General features: G+C 34.9%; 1 protein-coding gene across 1 annotated transcript in view; it reads left to right on the plus strand.

Annotated features, from left to right (window-relative positions):
* LOC138694687 (pancreatic lipase-related protein 2-like) overlaps positions 1-24,343 on the plus strand; it is a 51,710-nt gene that overhangs the window by 14,294 nt on the left and 13,073 nt on the right. The window contains exons 5-6 of the mRNA XM_069818668.1: positions 4,747-4,870; positions 22,314-22,553. Of these exons, the coding sequence (XP_069674769.1) occupies positions 4,747-4,870; positions 22,314-22,553 (364 nt within the window). The remainder of the gene's footprint in view (positions 1-4,746; positions 4,871-22,313; positions 22,554-24,343) is intronic.

Here is a 24,343-nt window from a genome sequence, read left to right on the forward strand (position 1 = left end):
TGTGGCTTTCTGTTAACGAACAGTGACGTGTATTATGCAAATCAAGATTTCAGGTATAACTCCCTGTAAAGTTGATTTGAATAATTTCGAGGGAAAAATTGTTCCGGAGCCGGGTATCGAACCCGGGACCTTTGGTTTAACGTACCAACGCTCTACCACTGAGCTACTCGGGAACTCTATCTGACACCGATCCAATTTTTCCCTCTATATCCACAGACCTCAAAGTGGGCTGACAACCGTCAAGCAACCAACTTCGAGTGCACACTAACGCCATGTGACTTAAATTGTGGCTTTCTGTTAACGAACAGTGACGTGTATTATGCAAATCAAGATTTCAGGTATAACTCCCTGTAAAGTCGATTTGAATAATTTCGAGGGAAAAATTGTTCCGGAGCCGGGTATCGAACCCGGGACCTTTGGTTTAACGTACCAACGCTCTACCACTGAGCTACTCGGGAACTCTAACCTACACCGATCCAATTTTTCCCTCTATATCCACAGACCTCAAAGTGGGCTGACAACCGTCAAGCAACCAACTTCGAGTGCACACTAACTCCGTGTGACTTAAATTGTGGCTTTCTGTTAACGAACAGTGACGTGTATTATGCAAATCAAGATTTCAGGTATAACTCCCTGTAAAGTTGATTTGAATAATTTCGAGGGAAAAATTGTTCCGGAGCCGGGTATCGAACCCGGGACCTTTGGTTTAACGTACCAACGCTCTACCACTGAGCTACTCGGGAACTCTATCTGACACCGATCCAATTTTTCCCTCTATATCCACAGACCTCAAAGTGGGCTGACAACCGTCAAGCAACCAACTTCGAGTGCACACTAACTCCATGTGACTTAAATTGTGGCTTTCTGTTAACGAACAGTGACGTGTATTATGCAAATCAAGATTTCAGGTATAACTCCCTGTAAAGTTGATTTGAATAATTTCGAGGGAAAAATTGTTCCGGAGCCGGGTATCGAACCCGGGACCTTTGGTTTAACGTACCAATGCTCTACCACTGAGCTACTCGGGAACTCTAACCGACACCGATCCAATTCTTCCCTCTATATCCACAGACGTCAAAGTGGGCTGACAACCGTCTAGCAACCAACTTCGAGTGCACACTAACTCCGTGTGACTTAAATTGTGGTTTTCTGTTAACGAACAGCCACAATTTAAGTCACACGGAGTTAGTGTGCACTCGAAGTTGGTTGCTTGACTGTTGTCAGCTCACTTTGAGGTTTGTGGATATAGAGGGAAAAATTGGATCGGTGTTGGTTAGAGTTCCCGAGTAGCTCAGTGGTAGAGCGTTGGTACGTTAAACCAAAGGTCCTGGGTTCGATACCCGGCTCCGGAACAATTTTTCCCTCGAAATTATTCAAATCAACTTTACAGGGAGTTATACCTGAAATCTTGATTTGCATAATACACGTCACTGTTCGTTAACAGAAAGCCACAATTTAAGTCACACGGAGTTAGTGTGCACTCGAAGTTGGTTGCTTGACGGTTGTCAGCCCACTTTGAGGTCTGTGGATATAGAGGGAAAAATTGGATCGGTGTCGGTTAGAGTTCCCGAGTAGCTCAGTGGTAGAGCGTTGGTACGTTAAACCAAAGGTCCCGGGTTCGATACCCGGCTCCGGAACAATTTTTCCTTCGAAATTATTCAAATCAACTTTACAGGGAGTTATACCTGAAATCTTGATTTGCATAATACACGTCACTGTTCGTTAACAGAAAGCCACAATTTAAGTCACACGGAGTTAGTGTGCACTCGAAGTTGGTTGCTTGACGGTTGTCAGCCCACTTTGAGGTCTGTGGATATAGAGGGAAAAATTGGATCGGTGTCGGTTAGAGTTCCCGAGTAGCTCAGTGGTAGAGCGTTGGTACGTTAAACCAAAGGTCCCGGGTTCGATACCCGGCTCCGGAACAATTTTTCCCTCGAAATTATTCAATAATAATAATAATAATAATAATAATAATAATAATAATAATAATAATTTATTTTAGCTGGCAGAGTTAAGGCCGTAAAGCCTTCCACTCAACCAGCAAAAAGTACGGTATACATACATATGTATGAACTTACAAAGAATTCAACAATTTGATTTAGATAAGAGCTACAGGTATACAAGAGTTATTTACGAATTAAACAACAAAATACTATGAACTATTAATTAAACACTGAAATACAAACTATGTAGCCTAATTAAGCTAAAATACATAGAATATTAATATATTTCAAATAATGCTAGATAATAGAAAGAGATTATTATGAGACAATTTTGAAAATACAGCACTATCAGGATGCATGTCTAAAGGAAGGAGTAACAATGTAGACAGTGATAATTTAAGTCAGTATGATTGGAGTGAATAGAAAGAGTGAAAGAAAGGAGAAGAAATGTCAGAAGGAAGTGAAATAGGGAGAGGAGTATGATAAGGATGTCCTTTATCATCTACCCTCTTCAACATTTACTTGGAGGATATAGTGAAGAACTGTTTTCAGAACATGGTAGAGGTAACAGTAGGAGGAAGAAGAATAAAGTGCATAAGATTTGCTGATGATATGGCGTTGTTAGCAGAAGAGGAAACATTACTAAGGGAAATGCTACTGGAGCTAAATGACAGCACTATGGAATGAAGATAAATGCAAACAAAACGAAGACCCTGGTTATTGGAAGAAAACTAAAGAAGATAAACTTTCGAATTCAAAATAAGGCAGTGGAACAAGTGGACAGTTTAAAATATTTGGGATGTACGAGGCGTGTTCTTAAAGTAAGTTCCGTTTTCAATTATAGCCATCACATCGCTGCAATCGTTATTTTGCGCATGCATATTTTCTTCTTCAATCTTCAGACAAGCTGTGCATGCAGTTTCAGAGCTTCAGTCCGTGTGTGTGGTTAGTTGTGATCAGTTGAAATGTTTAAAGTGATCGAGCACCCCGCCGACTGTGAGATGCGCTCTGTTATCCATTTCTTGAATGCGAGAAACATCAAACCATTCATCGTCAACTTTTTGAGGTGTATGGTGATGATGCCATTAGTGATGGAATGGTCAGGAAATGGGTTAGGAAGTTCAAAGAGGGCCGCGTCTCTGTGCATGACGAGCAGCATACCGGTCGGCCATCTTTGGTCAATGACAATTTGGTGCGTGCTGTCGATGAAAAAAATCATGAGGAGAGGAACAAATTGACCATCCCTCCTACAGCCCGGATTTGGTTCCGAGTGACTTTCATCTCTTCCAGCACCTCAAGAAGTTCCTCGGTGGTCAATGTTTTGATGGTGACGACACCCAAAATCTCATCTCGAAATTTGGCTGGGAACAAATTGACCATCCCCCCTACAGCCCGGATTTGGCTCCGAGTGACTTTCATCTCTTCCTGTACCTCAAGAAGTTCCTCTGTGGTCAACGTTTTGATGGCGACGAAGTGAAAACAGCAGTGCGGGAGTGGTTCGCATTGCAGGCGGGCGAATTCTACAATGAGGGGATAGAAAGACTTGTGCCACGACTCGATAAATGCCTCAATAATGGTGGAGATTATGTTGAGAAGTAATTGAAGTGTGGGGAATACAATGCAACAAAAATAGTTTGTAAATATCTTCCCGTTTACTTACTACACCCTTTTGGAACTTACTTTAAGAACACGCCTCGTATAAGTAACATGAGCTGCTACTAGAAAGTCAAAAGGAGGAATGAAAAGGTGAAGGAAGCTTTTAACAGAAAAAGGAGCATTCTCTGTGAACTTCCGGAAAAATAACTAAGAGATTAGTGAAGTACCGTACTTCGTGTGGAGTGAGGCATTATATAGGCAAAAATAGGACATTGCGACTAGCATATGAAATGGACAGACTTCTTTTTCTTCTTCTTTGGTTCTACAACTGGGTTCCAGACTTGACCGCCCCAACGATGCTTCTCTGTGTCCTTCGATCTAACACCTTTGTTTTCCATCCTCTAACACCTGCTGCTATTACATTCTTCCCCACTTCATCCAGCCATCTTAGCTGAGGTCTCCCTACTTCTCTGGTGCCAAAAGGTATAGTGAGAGTCAATTTCTTGCAAGGATCATTTTCATCCTTCCTACAAATATGGCCCAGACACCTGACTCTCCTAGCTTTAATTTCTCTGCAAACATTTGGGCTTTAAAAAGTTGGTATAATTCATAGTTATACCTTTTCCTTCAACTGCCCTGAAATGGACAGACAGAATAAGAAATTAAGCTATGATAGAAAGAGTGGATAAAGAAAGAATAATGCTGAAACTGATCAGGAAGATAAAAAGAAATTGGCTGGTTCACTGGCTAAGAAGAAACTGCCTACTGAAGGATGCACTGGAAGGAATTTCGAATAGAAGAAAAGTTCGGGGTAGAAGAAGATATCAGATGATAGACAACATTAAGGTACATGGATCATATATGCAGACTAAGAGAAAGGCGGAAAATAGAAGATAGGAAAATGCTGGGTTTGCAGTGAAAGACCTGCCCTTGGACAGAACACTATGAATGAATGAATGAATGAATGAATGAATGAGTGTCTTTGGAGCAAATTTTTTTCCAAATATTTTGATTTCTGTGCCTTTTTATTCCACCATTACTCCATTATCGTAATATAATAATATCATCTCTCTCTAAATACATTATACTGTACTTTAAGAATGTATTTTAAATAAAGAAACATGAACACTTACAGCATCCAAAGTTTAGAAATTCTGATAATCTTATTTATTCTAAAATATTTATATTTTTAAATATGTTCTTTCAGGAAGATATTGGAGTCCAACCTCATCTCATTCACTTCATTGGTCATGGCCTGGGAGCTCATATGGCAGCTTATACAGGACAAACTCTGGAAAGCAACTTTGGTTACAAATTGGGGCGAATTACAGGTAGGAAATAATATTTATTTTAGTTTTAATGTTTGCTATAATTTTCAGATAAAAATTCTTATTTATTTGAAAAGTGAAAAAATATTTTATATTTTTTCATGTAAGAATGCTATTATACTTTGTATTGAGAAATATGAACCGAATCTATAACCTTTACGAAACAAATTTTTTTATCACTCTTCTGTGAGCGTCTTGGTTTTTTTAAATGCATTTTTGCCTTGGAATTCCTAAGCAAAATACTATATACTCCTTACTAATTTAATATATGCGTTAGGGATGGGACAATACCGCTTTTTGTCGATACTCGATACCTGATACCGATACCAAAATTTTGACACTGATACCTGATACTCGATACTCAGTTGTTAAAAACATCTTTGTAAATTTTCCAGATGATACACAATGTACTACACGTTGTTGAATAGTTAGACACAAACGAACTATACACTACAGTATTGACAGTAACACTACTGTATAACCTGCTGAAAGAAATCTCGAAGCTGAGAGGGAAGGATTAGAAAAAGTATAATATGGTATATCTTTTGTAGTGAATTCTAATTATTTTGAAAACATTAAGAATAGCACCCTTTTTTCTTCTTCTCCCAAGAACTGTTATTGTTGGTAGCTAGATAGTAAGTCTCTTCTCACACCATCGTTTTCATCCCCTTGCATCACTGCTTTTGTTTTAAATTACAACTATTGTAACTAGTTCGTGAATCTACGGTTTATTCATCTTTTATATTTACGGTATTGCTTATATAGTTATATATAACTCAAGCTGTTTTGACAAGTTGACAGCTTTAAGCTGAAAGGTCGGTACTCTTCCCACACCACCAGTTTTTGTTATTCAGTATTCACTAATTGAACTGACTGACGATAGGAAAAGGGTAGAGACGACACATGCATTGTATTGGACAGTAAACAGGTATGTTTCTGTTTTCTGGTCACTAATTGAGGGAACTTGCGTGCCAGGTACAGTGATTTTTTGCTTTTTCGAGAGAGGATCTTAAAATGATCGCTACGTGCTGAAATTCTTGGAGTTAGGATTGAATATTATTTGAAATACAGAAATTAAAAGTATCGAAAAGGTATTGAGGTCTTATTTCTATGTATTAGACATGCTTCGATACTACTGAGTATTTTAGGTATCGCGAGTATCAAATTCCATCCCTAATATGCACCATTTCCAACTTACTCTGCTAGGTTTTACCTGATTGTTTGTCCTAAATAAACTTAAGTTTTATTGTTATACATGACATTTTTCATTCTATTTTACATTTTATTGAAGGTAGTATTTATTTGACTTTAGCAATTATTAGTTTCGTATAAAGGGTGGATGGTAACCTCTGCACCAAAATGAAACTGTTAATGGATCATGAGGAGAGATTTGAAAATCTAAATAAGTTTTTTCTCTAACATTAATTGTTTTAGAGAAAATCGTTATGTTTCTGTGAAGTATTTGTCAACATCACGGCTACTGCAATAACTCTAGCAAGAGCGCTCACCTATCCATTACCTTCCCCTCCCCCTCTGCTGTATTCCGCCTCACGTACTCAACAATGTGCTACATTGTAAGATTTATTTTAACGATTTTTGCAATTATTCAATTTAAATTCTTGCCTAAACAGTTTAATTTGCAAAAAAAGACTCAAGACACTAACTATTCAGATTATTTTTACCTATCTGGTTGTATAGCAATTAACCATTTCCCTCAAGCCTTTACCGCAATAGAGCGCTGCAAACATTAGGCAAAGACTTTTTTTCTTGCTTAACAATGCTTCATCGAAGGAAAAATGTAATAAAGGTTTTGTTATATTTAACATGTAGAATCACCTCTTAAATTTTGGTGCATCAGTCCCCTTCCACCCTGTATAAACAATAGCCAATTAAATCCTTTGCTCAGTCATGCGGATTAGCCTGCGTAACGAACCCAACAGAGTAGGCAAGCCCTCTAGTTTTACCTATCTGCTATGATGTAGTTCCGAAACACAGAAAATGTCAAATGTTCATTATTTATGGATGTCCCTGTTCTAATGGTAACTGAATGAATTTCTAGTTGTTACTTTGCCATGAGTTCCAATTCTGTGACTATTGCATATTGTACTTAATGCTGCTGTTGATGCTACTTGCTAGCTTCTTCTGTTACCACCTTGACGCTTTCCTGGGGCAAATATCTGGCTCAAAAATTTGCATGCTGATAGACGTTTACACTGTGCTGGTAAAACGTAGGAAGTTGCCAGCATTAGTAGTCAGTCTTGAGTGTCATGATCGTCTCACACATATGCAGAAGGCAAACCTATTCGCCAGTCACTCTCTAATTTATTCACTGAACTGTTGGTAAAATCAGCTAGCAACTGATTTGAGGGAGCGATAAAGCTGAACGTGTTCAACTAGCCAGCTGGCGCATTTCATTCACTGCGAATTCAAAATGAGAAACCAGCAAAATAAATAAATAAATAAACAAACAAATTGAAATGAAAAATATAAAAAAGAAGCGAGAGAGCTGCTTCTTCAGAAGTTTTTACCAGCGAATTGGCTGGTGAATAAGGAAGCTTATTCAAAACGAATGAAAGCATCACATGTAAATCATGCTTGAGACTACATTCACTGTTTGAACTTAAATGTAAACACACAGGTTCAGAAACAACCAGGTTCAGGACTAACCAATTTACCGAAGTCATGATCATTTCTGACTTTACATTAGCCATTTAATCATTTCCTACTCAAACCACTTTTGAATCAACGGAATACTGTAATATGAGTCTTGGACTTCAAAAGAAAGGTAAAGAGGTGGCGATTCGTTGGATTCCATAATATTGTGGCATTGATGACAATGAAACTGCAGCCCAACTAGCAAAAAATGTTTATATATACAACATATTATACTGATTTATAGTTGAGAAGCAATTTTGGTGATTTATGATCTTCCATTCATTAAATATTATGGTTGTACCAAATTTTTAATGTTGTATTCGTTCACATAGTTCGTAAACATGAATCCAGCAATATTTTGAAGAAATTGGTGATCATATTATGAAGTTTAAATGAAGAAAAAAAAAAAGAACAGACGTGAACTGCACAATAGTAGATTGGAACAGCTTACCTGCTGCAATCTTTCAGGGTGGTCCTCTCAAAATCAATACATATTTTAAGAAAAGGTTGGAAAGATTAGGCTGAGATTTAATAGTAATGTACATAGGTGTGGTGTAATTATCTAAGTTGTGTCATGTAATTAATTATGTTGATATGTAATTAATTAAGGTGACTTATAATTACTTAAGTTGACAATAGTTGGGTTTAATAGAAATAGGTTTACTTTTAAGTTAGGTTTACTTTTGCTTAGTTATGCTTTATAGTAGGCGTTATTTATAGGATAGTCTTTAGTCCTAGGTTTATTACATTCATTTATTTATTTATAGGTAGAATTAGTTTTACGTTTATTTTATCTATGTTATTTTATTGCTGTAATTATTGTAATTTTATTGCTGTATTTATCGTATTTTTTATTGTAATGTTATTCTGCCATCAGGAGTATACTCAATTGCAGATATATTTCACTACCTGGAGTTTATTTTTTTCTTTTGTCAGTTCTGTTTAGCGACGAATTCTCACCTCCATAAGTTATTACAGGTATGGCTAGGGTTTTGTAAAATTTTATTCGAGTTTCTTGTAATGTTTTGTTTTTAAGGAGCTACATATACCTTTCACACTTAAAAATGTATATGTACCATATATGTTTTATAAATTTTATTCCTCCATATCCTTAAACCCTATTTTGATTAAATGTTAAGTGTTTAATATGCAACAATTTCCCTTATCTCTAAAGAAAAATATATTTATTTACATAAAATGTTTTTGGAATTGTGAATTTTCAAAATTTTCAATTTGTGATTTGTACCAAAATTCTATTTGAAAAAATTACTTCCAAGATTTTTAATATTTCTAGTACTTCTTTTTTTACCATCAAGGTAACATTCATATTAACAAATCCTGGCTCAATGGTTAGAATATTTGCATTGCAAGAGGAAGTTTTTTTTTTTTTTCAGATATTTAAATTTCTAATAAATTTTTCATTTAAATTGTTTTTGTTTGTAATTTCTGTTAAATATAGGTTAAAGATTAAGCTACAGTTTGTTCAATTAATGCAGTTATTTAAAAAAATTGTAGAATATGTGATTAGTTGTGAAAAATGCGGTTTTGAGAAAATTTGCTATAAAATTACATATTGTTGGCTGGTACTGTGTTTTAATGCGTAACTTGGTCGATTTATGCATATCTTAAAATTGTTTTAACAAATATAAAGGTAAAGGTTTATATTACATTATACTATAATAAAAATGAAAAACCATTTTTTTTTAACCTCGAAGATGTATGCTTGAGAAAATGAGCTATACATATTGCTGGCAGGTATTTGTATGCATGGCAGGACATTTTAATGCATAACTTGGTCAATTTTGTTAACTCATTTAACAAAAAAAAGCCGCCCTAAATAAGGGTTCGAATAGATCGGCCTACTAATCAGTTCATAAAGAATAATCATTAAAAACAATTGTGTGACAATTTGAAAGGAAAACGAAAACATTAAGATAAATGATACGAAAATCTTAAAATTTAAAATTGAAAATCAATTTTGTGATCTTCCAAAGTGTATGTCCCCCCTTAAGACGTATTCATTGGATAGTTCCACATATCTGCTCTGTGATTTTTCATCGATTATAATTTTGCATTGTATGTTAGATCCTAAACATATCATTGTTTTAGTTTTATTGCTGAAAACATTTAGATTATATGTATTTCTCCATATTTGAAGATGATAAGCTGTAATCTATAATTCATTTTTTTATTTTGCTATAATAATTTGATTATTAGTAAACAACATAGTATTTACATCACATCATTTATGTTTAGTCGAAATGTACCAGTAATATTTCTTTGCCAGTCTTGTGAGTCAGTTTATATATTAAATAGTGCTGACAATAATGGACAATCTTGTTTGACACCTTGATTGATTTAGCTGTGCCTCTTCTCTTATTTTCTATGTCACTTAGTATTTTCGTATCATTACCGGTATATAGAATTTGGATAGTTTATATTCAATATGTGGGTATTATTCATCAAGAACTTCTAAATAAACACAAAAGGATTAAAAACATTAAAATATAGTACATTAAACATTTTAACATCGTACCATAACATATGATTGAAAATAATAATTTCCATATTTACGAATTATGGACACCAAAACTGATCAATCAATCTTCTTAATGTAGCCAGCTGTTTATGCTGACAGCATAAAGTCCACTGTAGTCTATTCAATTGTTGTTTTTCACGAGAAACAAGGGGTATTTTGATCAGTGTTCATTATAGATGCCTGTTGCTAATAGCCAGAGTTCGGGTGTAGTCAATATATACTGCAGGGCTGTGTCTTCTGGAACTGGTACTGATAATTTTAATTTACTTATTTTGTTGTTTGTGGATGGACAGTATAGAAGAATGTGTTCTAGATCTTCATCATGATTATTACACCACAGACAAGTAGGATTATCAGAAATGTGAAATCAGTGTAGGTACAATTGAGTGACAATGTGACCTGTTCTGGCTCTTGTTAAAAATGTTTGAACATGTCTGGGCAAGTTTTTGTACATTTCCAGGTCATTTGGTTTGTTTTGTACATTGTAAAATTTTTCCTTTGTCAGAAGAGAGCCAATTGTTGATCCGTAGGTTTGTAACATGAGACTTTACTGAAGCAAAAGCACTGGATAGAGATATCACTTGAAGAGGCCTTGGTTGCAAATATGTTGCCTGTTTTGCAATATTATCGACACTAAAACTGATGACAATGAAGGATATCACTTCGAAACTAGTCAGACAGGTAAATTGCAAAAGTTAACACAGGAAAGATATCATAAAGTTATTCATTCAGGCACTGAAACTGATAAATTGCAAGCAACGTATTGTGAAAGACTATCGAAAACATTTTTGTAGTCAACAAATATTATTTGTGTCGGGAAATTAAATTATTTCTTCTTCTGGATGATAGATTGTACTACATAAATACGAAAAGTATATGATCATCCCTTTCTGAATCAACATTACTCTTCTCTTAATTCATTTAAACTGATCGAGTTATCTTGACAAATTTTTAAATAGATTTTAATAATCACTGATGAACGTTACTGAACAAGTAACAACTACTTCACTGTGTTAATATTAAACATTTTTTGGTATGTTACCTGATTGAGTAGTTTCGATATGGTTTACATCATCCTCTGAATCCTAGTCATCTTTGTTACTTTTTTATTTGTTCAATAACGTTCATCAGTGATTATATAATTGTTAAATGAGTGTTTTCAAGAATAAAGAGAATTTAATAAACCAATTCATCTATTGTTATTGGAATTGCATCGCCTGACTTCCTTAAAATAGAAATTATCACAGCTTCCTTTCATTCATCAGGCATTTTAAAAGGTGTCCAGCATGTATTTAATACACGGTGAACCGTAAGTAATATCATTAATTTCAAGGGGTTATTCTTTGAGATATTTAAACAGAAAAGTTTAATATAATTTTGCTCGTTTTTTCTTTCTTTTCAAGGTAAAAATTGTTTTATTTGAAACATTTCATGGCGTGTTTGGGAAAGCCATTGATTGAATTCCCAATATACTCAGTCAATTTAAGAGAGTAGTATATTGTGATAGTAAATGTTTTTGAAGAATTTTAGATTTGTTCTTTAAATGTGTAGAAATTTGATCCAACATTTGAGTTTACCATTTTGTTCACCAAAAAATTAATCAAGCTTAGGATAGAGCGTTCTCCCTACTGAAAAAGAGCCTCATTGCTGTAAAACAGTATGCTGTCTGATGAACAGTGGTCAGTTTTCCAGACATAAATATAACAGTTACCGGTATTCAAACTTACCTTAATTTGAAGTGAGACCTTCATTCGTTTCTTATGGTGTTTGGAAGTTCAACACGAATATTGTACAATTCGACTGTGTGTAGAATCATTCACATACACTTATCCTGCGGTCCCTCCTTTATAGATGAAAATCGCAAAGGTTTAAATCTGAATATCAAGGTGGTCACATCCTGTATATTCCTAATCTCATTCACTGCGAAATTTGAAGTTTGTGTGACTATATTGACCATCAGTTTTCGTCTGTAAATAATTGAGGAATGGAACCAATAATTTTTTTAGAATTCACTGTATTCTCGTGAAACAACAGTCCTTTTATTCTAAATACACTGACTGCATACCAAACTCCGATTTTCATGTCATGTCATGAAATTTCTCGTTATTGATTTGTAAATTACTTTCACTTGGTATTATGCCTTTTTATTATTTTCTTCGAAGTCTTTGTTTCCACTAAAGTATTCATTCATTCATAATGTTCTGTCCAATAGCAGGTCTTTCATTACAAACCCAGCATTCTCTAATTTTTCCTATTTTCTGCCTTCCTCTTAGTCTTTGCATATGATGCATATATCTTAATGTCTTATACATCACATATTCATTTTGTATGAAGTCTCGCCCATCTCAGTGAATACTACATGGCTACCATGAAGTAGCTAATATGTATTATTACTATTTAATACGAGAAAAATTCGTACCGGCACCGGGAATCGAACCCAGGACCTCTCAGCTCTGCGCACTGAGCACTCTGAGCTATGTTGGGACACGATCCACAGTGTCGGCCGAACCCCTCTCGTATTGCTTTTATGGCCTTACTACCTGCATTTGAGACGATACAAGTCATATATGCAGGAGCGCATATTTAAATGACTTTGTGGCCATATTCAACATCAGTTTGTGACAACTGCTAACAGTTAATACATCACATATTCATTTTGTATGAGGTCTCGCCCACCTCATTGAATACTACACAGCTACTATGAAGTAGCCAATATGTATTATTATTATTTAATACGAGAAAAATTCGTACCGGCACCGGGAATCGAACCCAGGACCTCAGCTCTGCACGCTGAGCGCTCTTTCAAACTGAGCTATGCCAGGACACGATCCACGGCGCCAACCGAACCCCTCTCGTAATGCTTTTACGGCCTTACTACCTGCATTTGAGACGATACAAGTCATATCTTATATCTGACATCATCATCTGCCTCGCACTCTCCTTCCGTTCACCATTCCTTCCAGTGCATCCTTATTAGGCAGTTTCTTCTCAACCAGTATCCCAACCTATTTATTTCTTTCTTCACGCACTCTTTCCAAAACAGCTTCATTTCTTATTCTCTCTGTCCATTTTACTAAAGTATGTTATATAAAAATTCCCTGTTTCACAATTTACAGTACATGGGCCTATATTGTTCAGTTGACTTCTTTCTAACGAAACTGAATTGGACTGCTCGCTTACCAGTAGCAGTGTAAACTATACATAGGATGAATAAAATCTGTTGCGTAGTTTATATTTTGTCATTCTCATTTCCAGATAATAGATACCATTGCACTGCGGATTGTTCAGTACAAGTCTTACTTGCGTGTTAGAAAAATGTGTTCATTACAGTTTGAGTTATTATAACAGTACTTCAATATACTGTCAAAGACACATATACAATAATCATTGTGAACATTATCCTTAACGTGATCACTATACATTCTCCAAAAATGAAAGTAAGAAAAAAAATTAATCAATTCTTCTTCCATTGGTTGGCCATTCCTACATATTTAATTAGCCTATTTCATATTTGCGCGGAGACATTTAAGATATTTATCTTTGCGAAAAAGAATGCGAGCTGTGAAGAACAGCATACACATTAAGAGAGAATATAACATAAAATATTAATATATCTTGATTACACAACTTTCAACACTGTATCACTTCGGAATGTGTATTATATGATTTTCTTGTGTTAAATTCTATCGTACCTGGTTTACATGTTTCGATAGTCAAAGACGACAAGAATTATAGCTCTAAACTGTTCGTCATGCAGACCACACAATCAGAAAATTATACAATTTGTTTGGTGTATAATTTTTATTTGAATGAGGAAGAACCAGTAGTGTATTTGATGCTACTGGTATCGTGAAATGATATAAAATTTTAATAGTACAGTATCTACTGTACAGATCAGTGTGTCTACTAAATCTACTCCATACAATATAACATTGCAGGAATGGAATGAATATCTACATTCAATGTATTTATTATTTTAATGTAAATTATATTAGATAACAACAGAATAAATTGTTTTCAGTTTTTCTGTCATTTGTTACACTGATACAATTATTTCGCTTTTCTCCCATTCGATGCTGTTTTCAACATGTTTATCCTTTTTCACCTTCTTTTGGATTACGTTTTTCTACGAGGAAACTTACACACTGTGTGTACTCAGGTATATAAAACTGAGTAAAATCAAAGGTTAAGAAGTTATAATGGCATAAGAAAGGGAAACTATAAAACAAAATATCTATGATTTAAGATTATAATGTAATGTACTCAGCCTGCAGCCAGTGATATCTTTTGGCATAATGCATGGTAATTACTTGTAATGTTAATCAAATTTGGTTCTCAATTTCAATAAATGTTGTTTTCCGTGTTTATACAGTATAATATGGATTACACAGACTCGTCTGTAAAGTCGTAATGTATTTCTGTTACATTTTTTACATTTATCATTATAAATATTACCACGGAATATGTATTATATGACTTCCTTTTGTTAAATTCTATCATACCTGGTTTACATGTTTCGACCTATTATGGGTCATCCTCAGAACTGGTCCCATAATAGGTCGAAACATATAAACCAGGTACGATAGAATTTAACACAAAGTCATATAATACATATTCCGAAGTGATACAGTGTTAAAAGTTGTGTAATCAAGATGTAAAATATTACCAATCAGTGAGTGTGATACAGAAAATATTTTATGTGTTTATGTTTATATTCTCGTTCTTACAAAGAGAGAAAAACAATAGAAATGCTAATTAAAATATACCCGTAACTTTTCTCTTATTAAGATGAAGCCTTAATGACAGAATGACCAATTACTGGTACTCATATGGCAGAAACGAAAACCAAAGAAAGCAAAAATTGGGGTAGTGACTGCTCCTCTACTCAAATTAACACCTGTGCAGACAAGAATGGCAATAATGATAATGTGGGTGGGGGGGAATGACTGCTCCTCTCCTCTCCTCAAATTAACACCTTTGCAGACAAGAATGGCAATAATGATAATGTCGTCGATAGAGATTGTGATTGTGAGGAGGATGATGATGATGATGATGATGACTATGACAGTGATAATGAGAATGACAGTGAAGAAAAAGGCAGTGATGACAGGTTCAGTTAGTTTCACTTTTACAATCTTATGGGGACAGGCGGGTAGCTCAATTGGTAGAGCAGCTGGCTACAGACTGAAAGGTCCAGGGTTCGATCCCAGGTGTTGACAGGATTTTTTCTCGTTGCCAAACTTTCAGAACGGCCCCGAGGTTCACTCAGCCTCCTATAAAATTGAGTACCGGGTCTTTCCCGGGGGTAAAAGGCGATCAGAGTGTGGTGCCGACCACACCACCTCATTCTAGTGCCGAGGTCATGGAAAGCATGGGGCTCTACCTCCATGCCCCCCAAGTGCCTTCATGGCATGTTACGGGGATACCTTTACCTTTTTACCTTTTACAATCTTATGAATCGATGTCAGGACTTACTGGAACAAAGATTCAGAATCTAGAATATTTGAGATCAATGGAAAAGTAGAGGACATTCCAAATTAAATGAATTCACGTGATTTGTAAACACATGGGTCATATATCATGTTTGTTATTTTAACGAGTTTATTTCCTTGATAATAAGAACAAAGATCATATAGAAAACTGTACAATGTTTGTGCATTTGAAAAGGACTTTGAACGATATATAAAAAAGTTAAAAAAAGATCCCAAACACAAAATATGAGATACCGTATACAACGCTAGCCTGAAATATTTAAAAGCGAAGGTTGTAACCTAGTGAGTTAGGGCAAAATACTTTGTACTACAGATAATAATGAAATAATGTTATTGCGTTTAATTTCACTTACAGTATTTCATATACAGTTTCATTGTTATGAGCTGAAATTATAGCTACAATATAAATAATTTGACCACTGTCCCTCTTCTACGGAAATCCTTAGTGCTAATGCCTTAAAAATGTCTAGAGGAAGAGGTACACTTTCAAAAATAAAAAAAGTTAAAACTAGAAGTAGGCCTACCGGTATTTTTACAAAGTCAGATTTTTTTAGACATTGCAGTAATTTCTCTCTCTTTCAAATTTAAAATTAGTGGGTCTCACAGCGATGTTTTGCACATGCTCGCAAGTGCTAACAGTGTCCCTCGGTGAAATTACATATAAACTGAGAATTATGCTAATTTTCAATAGTAACAGAATGTACTGTGTGTGTGCGTGCGCGTGCGCGCGTGCGTGCATGCGTGTGTAAACAATTCATACTTATGTTAGGCCTACAATGTCTGAGTTACCATGGAAGCTTTCGAAAAAGTTGCCCACACTATAAAAACAATGTTTAAATAAAAATACATTGTATTGCTTTTGCTGTTCACTGCAAAGTCGATCCCATAACAATGTAAAAAAAGAACTGTATAGTGCCTGGACAGAGGAATCTTTTACTGGCCATGTGGCGAATTGCTAAATCAGTTTTTAGAACAGATAATAAGGAGATCAGGATATTTACTTCAGCACACTGTAGACAATACAATGTGTAAATTATGATGGCATCCTCAAAAATTTAGAGATCAAGGAATTTGCCTTTATGTAAGATGTCCAAAAAAGGGATCCTGTAGTTATTCTTTGCAAATTATTTCAAATTAGAATATTAAAAATGATGGTCGTTGACTGGTACATCCAAGAGTCAAAATGTAGATTTGAATCTGGATTCTGAATACAGATGTTTTGTCTGTTGTCAGAGTAATGTCCCATGTAGTGTTACGTCGAAACCCAAATGTTATGTTTATTTCACGTCAGAAAAATCTTACTGTGTATTATCGTCTAGTATCAGGTTGAAATAATTCACATATGGACTCGGGTGGAAGTGAGTCCAGTTAAAAATCCAGAGAACCTCTGTTCGATTTTCGTTAGGGAATTTTGGCTAATGCTACACAATTGAGATTTTAACATTTAATTTCAAAAATATGTATGTAACACCATCTTTCTTTTTCTGAATTGTAATGAACTGCTACCTCCCTATTCTGGTATATTGTGCTAGCACCCAAGTTAGATGCATTTTCCACTCACAGCGGCCGACAATGCTAAGGCATATTGTGTGTCCAGAGTGCATGCAGACATTGCCCCTGGATCAGACTCCCACACACATTCCCATATTATAGAAACGGGAGAACCTCGATATAAATCCCAATTGTGACCTTGTCTGTCACAAATGTCACTATGGATTTTTCAGGGCTCACAGGATTCGAACCCAGACCACCATTCATCTTACTTGTAACACTTCCAGCGCGCTACTACTGTGTATTATTGTAAAGACTGCATTGCGTATTAAACAGTTGTAAAGAACTTTGTACCGGTACTGAAATTTCGTTGAACCCTTCAAGATGACCCCTAATAGTAACAAACAACAGTATGACGTTAAGTAACTGTATTTTTATAACTTGTGGTTACGCCCTTTTAAAATTGTTCTGTGTGAGGAGCAAAGTCTGATGTTCAACATAACAAAGTTGAACAAAGGTCGCCCAGACATGTGAACGTTCCAGATAAGTCTGTTATGGGGTGTGTCTAATACAGTAAAGAAGATTGTTTTCATTCAAGGTTGCACATTTTCGTTTAGAAAACAGTTCTTAGCTTTCATTAAGAATGTTATAGTCTTACACAAAAATGTGTACAGATGAAATTCTGTGTGGAGTTATATTCAAAACATTTTTAGAATGATTAATTATAATAAAATTTCTTATTGATCACATAACATTTCCAGAAGTTTTACCAGCATACCATAAATAACATCTGACACTAATGTGAAAAATTACTTATTAAATTTCCAACTACTTTACTGTGTTAATATTTAGAATTTACCTTAGCTGATTAGTTTCGAAGTCTTGTTCTTTATTGTCCAAAGCCTAGTGGAGATCCTGCGCTATCTTCTGGTTCCCTGTTGTATTCATGATTGTGTCGAAAAGGATGTGTGTTTTGAAATTGAGTTGAGTGTTCAGGATGTGATGTGGGTGTGTTTTTGTATGTTCATAAATTTCATATTGTTCTAGGATGTCAAATTTCTGGTTTTTTAGCTGGGTGTGCAGTATTTTCATGTCATTGTCTATGTTGCTATAGCTGTGATTGGAGTTTGTGATGCGTTCTGTGTAGGTAGAATTGTTGTGTATTTTGGTTATGGCTGTGATATGCTCTTTGTAACGTGTTTGAAATGATCTTCCAGTCTGTCCAATTTAGAAGTCGTGACATTACAAAGAATATATCACAGCCATAACCAAACTACACAACAATTCAACCTACGCAGAACACATCACAAGTTCTAGTCACAGCTACAGCAACATAGACACTGACATGAAAATACTACACATCCAGCCAAAAAACAGAATCTTGACACTCTAGAACAATATGAAATTTATAAACATACAAAAACACACTCACATCACATCCTGAACACTCAACTAAATTTCAAAACACACCCTTTTCAACATAATCATGAACACACCCCACCACAACAGGAAACCAGAAGATAGCGCGGGATCTTCACTAGGCTTTCGACAATGAAGAACAACACTTCGAAACTAGTCAGTGGAGGTAAATCCTAAATATTAACACAGTAAAGAAGTTTGAAATTTAATTAGTGATATATAAGTGTTAAAAGTGTATATAGAAAAATGAAGAAAAATGACTTTCTTTGAAAACATCTGAAAATTCTTTAAATTTGATAGGACATTATTGTTTACTGCCCGATCAAAATACCCCTCATTTCTCTTGAAAAACAACAACTGAATAGACTACAGTGGACTGTAGTGGACTTTATGTTGTCAGCAAACAGCTGGATACATTAAGAAGATTGAATTGTTTACTGATGATATTTTCAATTTCTATAATTTTCATATTTATCGTATATTCATTTTTAATCTACTTAAATTGTGTCATATCAGTTTCTGATAAAACATAGTGAGTAAGGAGATTTTTAGCAAACTTTAAATATAGGCCTAACATTTTATCTTCTTTTATGTTTAACAGTTTCTTGATTCCCACAGAACTTACCTTGGAAAGTAGTATCTGCATATCACATATCATATTCCTGTTCTTTCTTAGGCAGGGGCGTATTTTGCGGGCTACCGGGGCTACCGGCGGTAGCCCAAGGAAATTACAAAAGAAAAAGTTTATAATATAACATAATGTAATAATTTTGTATTATTAGTTTTACCATAGTAATTAAAATTAAAGTAATTGTTAGATATATTTTGTGTAATAATAGGGTCAGCGGTAGCCCAAACCCTTTAACCAGTATACGCCACTGTTCTTAGGCAGTCATAAAAGTTGTCAACACTTTGGTCTGTTAAGTTGCGCTCCATTCACGAATTAGTTGATGATGAATTAAATCTGTAGGACGTAACAAACCACGCGTATTTGGACAGTGGTGGTTCTGGGGGTGATATTTTTGGTGGGTTTGTACCCAGTGCTTTAGTTGGAAAAAAAATTGTAAGTGGAGCTCCCCTTACAGTCTATTTCAGAAAACCCCAGATTGCCTCACATGTAACTTCTTTCACTGGCTCCCATTTCCTACGTGCTGTTTTATCTGCCTTCTCACAACCATGATTGTATATAGGCCTAAGGGTGGAGGACCAACATTGCTTATGAATATCAACCCACTTGCTGGGGAGACTCTTCTTCTCTTTGATATTACTTCATTCATTGTGCTGGATGATCTTTTATACTCTGATGTTGAAATTGGCAGTGTCAATTGTTTGTTTTAAAATTTTTAGTTTCATAGTCAATAAACTCACGGAAAGCAGTTATGAAGAGTCGCTTTCTAGCAAACGAAAAATATCACAGAGTTTGCCCACACTTTTATCAACACTAGTGATATCAGTCTCAGGAGGCCAGTTTTTTGTGTTAACAAAATTCAGGTCATTTACAAGAAAATTCATTCTTCATCACTTAACAAGAAAAAAATTTCAATTGGTGACACTGAAAATTGACTAGCTTGACGGCATTTCTTGAGATTAACTTCATCTTCATACAACAGAGTGCATTCTCTGTCTGCTTGCATAGTGCTGGACTGCACAGAGAAAAAAAGATGGACTGCTTACATCTCCATCCATCTTTTACTAACTTAGTGTGTTCTGTTTAACAGAAGCCTATCACAAATGAATTTGCTCGAATATTGAACCCAATAAAAAACAGAATCGTTTTACCAATAAATATTTAGCTAGAATTAAAAGGCTATTTACACCAGAACAGTAAAGTCCAACTAAAATTTTAACTGTCCATTCCGGCCCAACTACAGCACTGCTTGTACCATACTTGAAGTAGTTTGCACCTTTATCTATAAATTCTAAGTATAATATTCACTAGTATTTCATAAATATTTCCAAACTACCGCGTATTCTTAACAGCTTTTTAATTATTTTTAAGCAGGTCTAATTTTTGCAAGAAATTTGCATTATCAGAAATCAGTACCATATCAAAGATAATATAATTAATTGTCTATAGGTAGTGTTGTTAAATTAGTAACTGGGAGCTAACTTTCACTATTAGACAGTAGTCACATCCTTCCAATAACCATGTTGTTTTGATCCATGAACTTTTCGCGGAGCCTTTATTTTATTTACAACTACATCCCTGAAGTTATTATTATTATTATTATTATTATTATTATTATTATTATTATTATTATTATTATTATTATTATTATATCAGTGCCCGTCCAGGGGCCAAAGGTAACAGCCCTACCACTGGATACTCATTGTGAGGCTAGTAACCCCACATGAGGAATTTATCTTACTTTCAAGCTCCAGCAAAACAAGAATCGAATAGACGACAAAGTTGACCTAAAACCAAATTTAGTACAGAAACATTTCAGAATAAAGCCATATAAAACTCATGCACTACCAACTCTCCTCTATGGAAGCGAAATTTGGGTTCTGAATCAAAGAGATATCAGCAGATTAAGAGCAGCTGACGAAATGGAGGATACACACTTCTGACCACAGGAGGAACGAGGGTATACTGCAGGAACTCAACATGCAACCATTAGAAGAAAAAATTACAGAATACAGAAATAGATGGCTTGAACACATTTTTCGTATGGAAGCTGGCCGGATACCCCAAGAAATGCTAAAATACCACCCTCAAGGACGACGACGACCTGGACGTCCACAGAAACGTCTATTGGATCCTGTATAGCTGGAACTGAAACAGGCCAACAATGGCCTAATTTCGTGCCTGGAATATGATGATGATGATGATGATGATTATTATTATTATTATTATTATTATTATTATTATTAATTTTATTGTAGGCCTATTAATTTTCAGAAATTTTGATCATACAATATTCATTTATACTATTCATGTATAATAAAATTAATGATACTATTGTTTTTATTGAGTTATTCTTGATTATGCAAGAGTATTTTAAAGTCATCCATTATATCGTCCATTCATTGCCATTCATTGTAATTGTCTTTATGTGTAATAATTATTTTATGCACTTTTATTATTATTAACTTGTCATTCAGTTTTGTCATATTGTAATTATTATGCTTAACTGTTATTGGCCTCTGGCTGTTGTACAGCACAATCAATAGTAGTAAATAAATAAAAACAAATAAATTATTATTATTATTATTATTATTATTATTATTATTATTATTATTATTATTATTATTATTATTATTATTATTATTATAAAATTCAATAATGAAATTTAGGGTAAAGTTTGGTAAAATTGTGATATGAGTAATATTATGATAGTTATTTTTGAGAATTTATTACAATTTTACTGAGCGAGAGGAAGATCGGTTTTTTGCGTCAACATATTAAGGGAATGTTCGTGGACAAGTTTCTGCACAAAACCGATCTTTTTCTCGCTCAGTAAAATTGTAATAAATTCTCAAAAAGAACTATCACAATATTACTAACCTTTACCCTACAAACAGAAAATTAGCCTTAAGATGAATTTGGTAATGTTATGATCATTATAAAGTATTCGGCTCAAAAATGCCAATGCATAATACAAATAGCTTCTACTAGTAGGGCTCTGTGGGCTAAGTCACAGTGACACTAGTGTTTTCAGAATGTGTAGAGGGAATACAGAAGAATGCTTACTTCTCCTATCTAACATTGGTTCTGAAATATTTCTGGTTTAAATTTGTCTTTGCACAGGTCTCTAAATGAGAAATATTATATGCATATAAGAAATACAAAAATATTTTACTTTGTTATTAAATACAGCAAACTAATTTCTCTGGCTTTATGTTACAGGTTTAGATCCAGCAGAACCGCATTTCAGTAAAACAGATCCAATTGTTCGTCTGGATCCCACTGATGCAGACTTTGTTGATGTAATTCATACAGATGGAGGTTTATTTATCAGTGGAGGTCTAGGAATTTTGCAACCAATTGGACATGTCGATTATTATCCTAACGGCGGTGTTGAACAACCTGGGTGTAAAGAAGGGGTTATGTCATACATGTCTAAAAACAGCGGAAGTTTCTACAGAGGTATAGTAAATGTAAAGAATTTAAAAGTACTTATAATTATTAACTTGCGTTTTATGCAATTGTCCAAATTTCTAAAATGCATACAAATAACCAATACTTTTATAAGAGTGAAATTAAACTTAAGCTTACATTTATGTTAAAAAGGAAAGGAAGAATGTTGTCTACGTAATTCTTTACTAATAGTTCTGTAAGGAACATTAAGGAAAGAGAGAGGAAATTTCTGAGTTTACTGACACTATTCAAAGTATTGGTGCAAAGTAAGTCTTCAAAAGAATGAATGGAATAGGCCTATACATAATTTTATTGTATTAAATTTCAAAAATTTGGATCATGTAATGCTTCCTTTTTATCCTCATCCTCTTCCTTCTCCTCCACTTACTGCTTCGCCTCTGTCTCTTTCTTTCTACTCTTCTTCTTCTCCTGTTCACAGTTCCTTCCAGTGCATCCTTCAGTAAGCAGTTTCTTCTCAGCCAGTGATCCAACCAATTCCTTTTTCTCTTTCAGATCAGTTTCAGCATCACTCTTTCTTCATTTCTTATTCTGTCAGTCCACTTCACACGCTCCATTCTTCTCCATATCCACATTTCAAATGCTTCTATTAGCTTCTCTTCATTTTGTCGTGATGTCCATGTTTCTGCCCCATACAATGTCATACTCCACACAAAGCACTTCACTAGTCTCTTCCTTAGTTCTTTTTCCAGAGGTCCGCAGTAGATGCTCCTTTTTATTAAAAGCTTCCTTGCTCATTGTTATCCTCCTTTTCACTTCCTGGCTGCAGCTCATGCTACTGCTTATAGTACACCCCAAGTATTTGAAGCTGTTCACTTGTTCTAGTGCCTCATTTAGAATTCGCAAGTTTACCTCCTTTATTTTTCTTGCGACAACCATGGTCTTCGTCTTGTTTGCATTTATCTTCTTCCCATACTGCTCACAGCTGTCATTTAGCTCCAGTAGCATATCTCTTAGTATTGTCTCCTCTTCTGCTAACAACACGATATCATCAGCAAATCTTGTGCACTTTATTCTTTTTCCTCCTACTTTTACCCCTCCCATGTTCTGAAAACAGGTCTTCACAAAATCCTCCAAGTAGATGTTGAACAGGGTAGATGATAAAGAGCATCCTTGTCGTACTCCTCTCCCTTTTTCACTTTTTTTAGACATTTCTTCTCCTATCCTGACTTTGACTCGTTGTTTCATATATAAGTTACTGAACAGCCTCCTGTCTTTCCAATCCACACTTATTTTCTTCAGGATGTCCATCAGGTTCTTCCAATTCACTCTGTTAAACGCCTTTTCTAAATCCACAAATACTATATACACTTCTTTATTCTTCTCTAGGTATCTTTCGCCAATTGTTCATAATAATCCAATTGCATCCCTTATGCCTTTTCCTTTTCTGAAGCCAAACTACTCTTCTTCCAACTGTCCTTCCATCTTAGAATATAAATGTTGATTCAGTATTCACAAGAGAATCTTTGCCGAGTGTGATATCAGACTGATAGTCCTGAACTCCTTACATTTCTTGGTATTATTTTTTCTTCGATATTGGCAGCAATACAGTCTCTGTAAAATCTTCAGGCCATTCGCCTTTCTCATATATTTCGTTGCATAATGATAGAATTTCCTCCTTGTCTTCACCCAAGCATTTCACTAACTCAGTGGCGATTCCATCAACTCCTGTTTCTTTCCCATTCTTCATTTCCCTAAGGGCTAGTTCAACTTCTTCTCTTAAAATAGAAAATTCTTTTTCGTCTTTTGATATGGTTGCTCTGTCTTCTATGGCTAACTTA

This window comes from Periplaneta americana, chromosome 2, assembly GCF_040183065.1.
Source record: "Periplaneta americana isolate PAMFEO1 chromosome 2, P.americana_PAMFEO1_priV1, whole genome shotgun sequence".
In the NCBI taxonomy this organism is placed as follows: Eukaryota; Metazoa; Arthropoda; class Insecta; order Blattodea; family Blattidae; genus Periplaneta; species Periplaneta americana.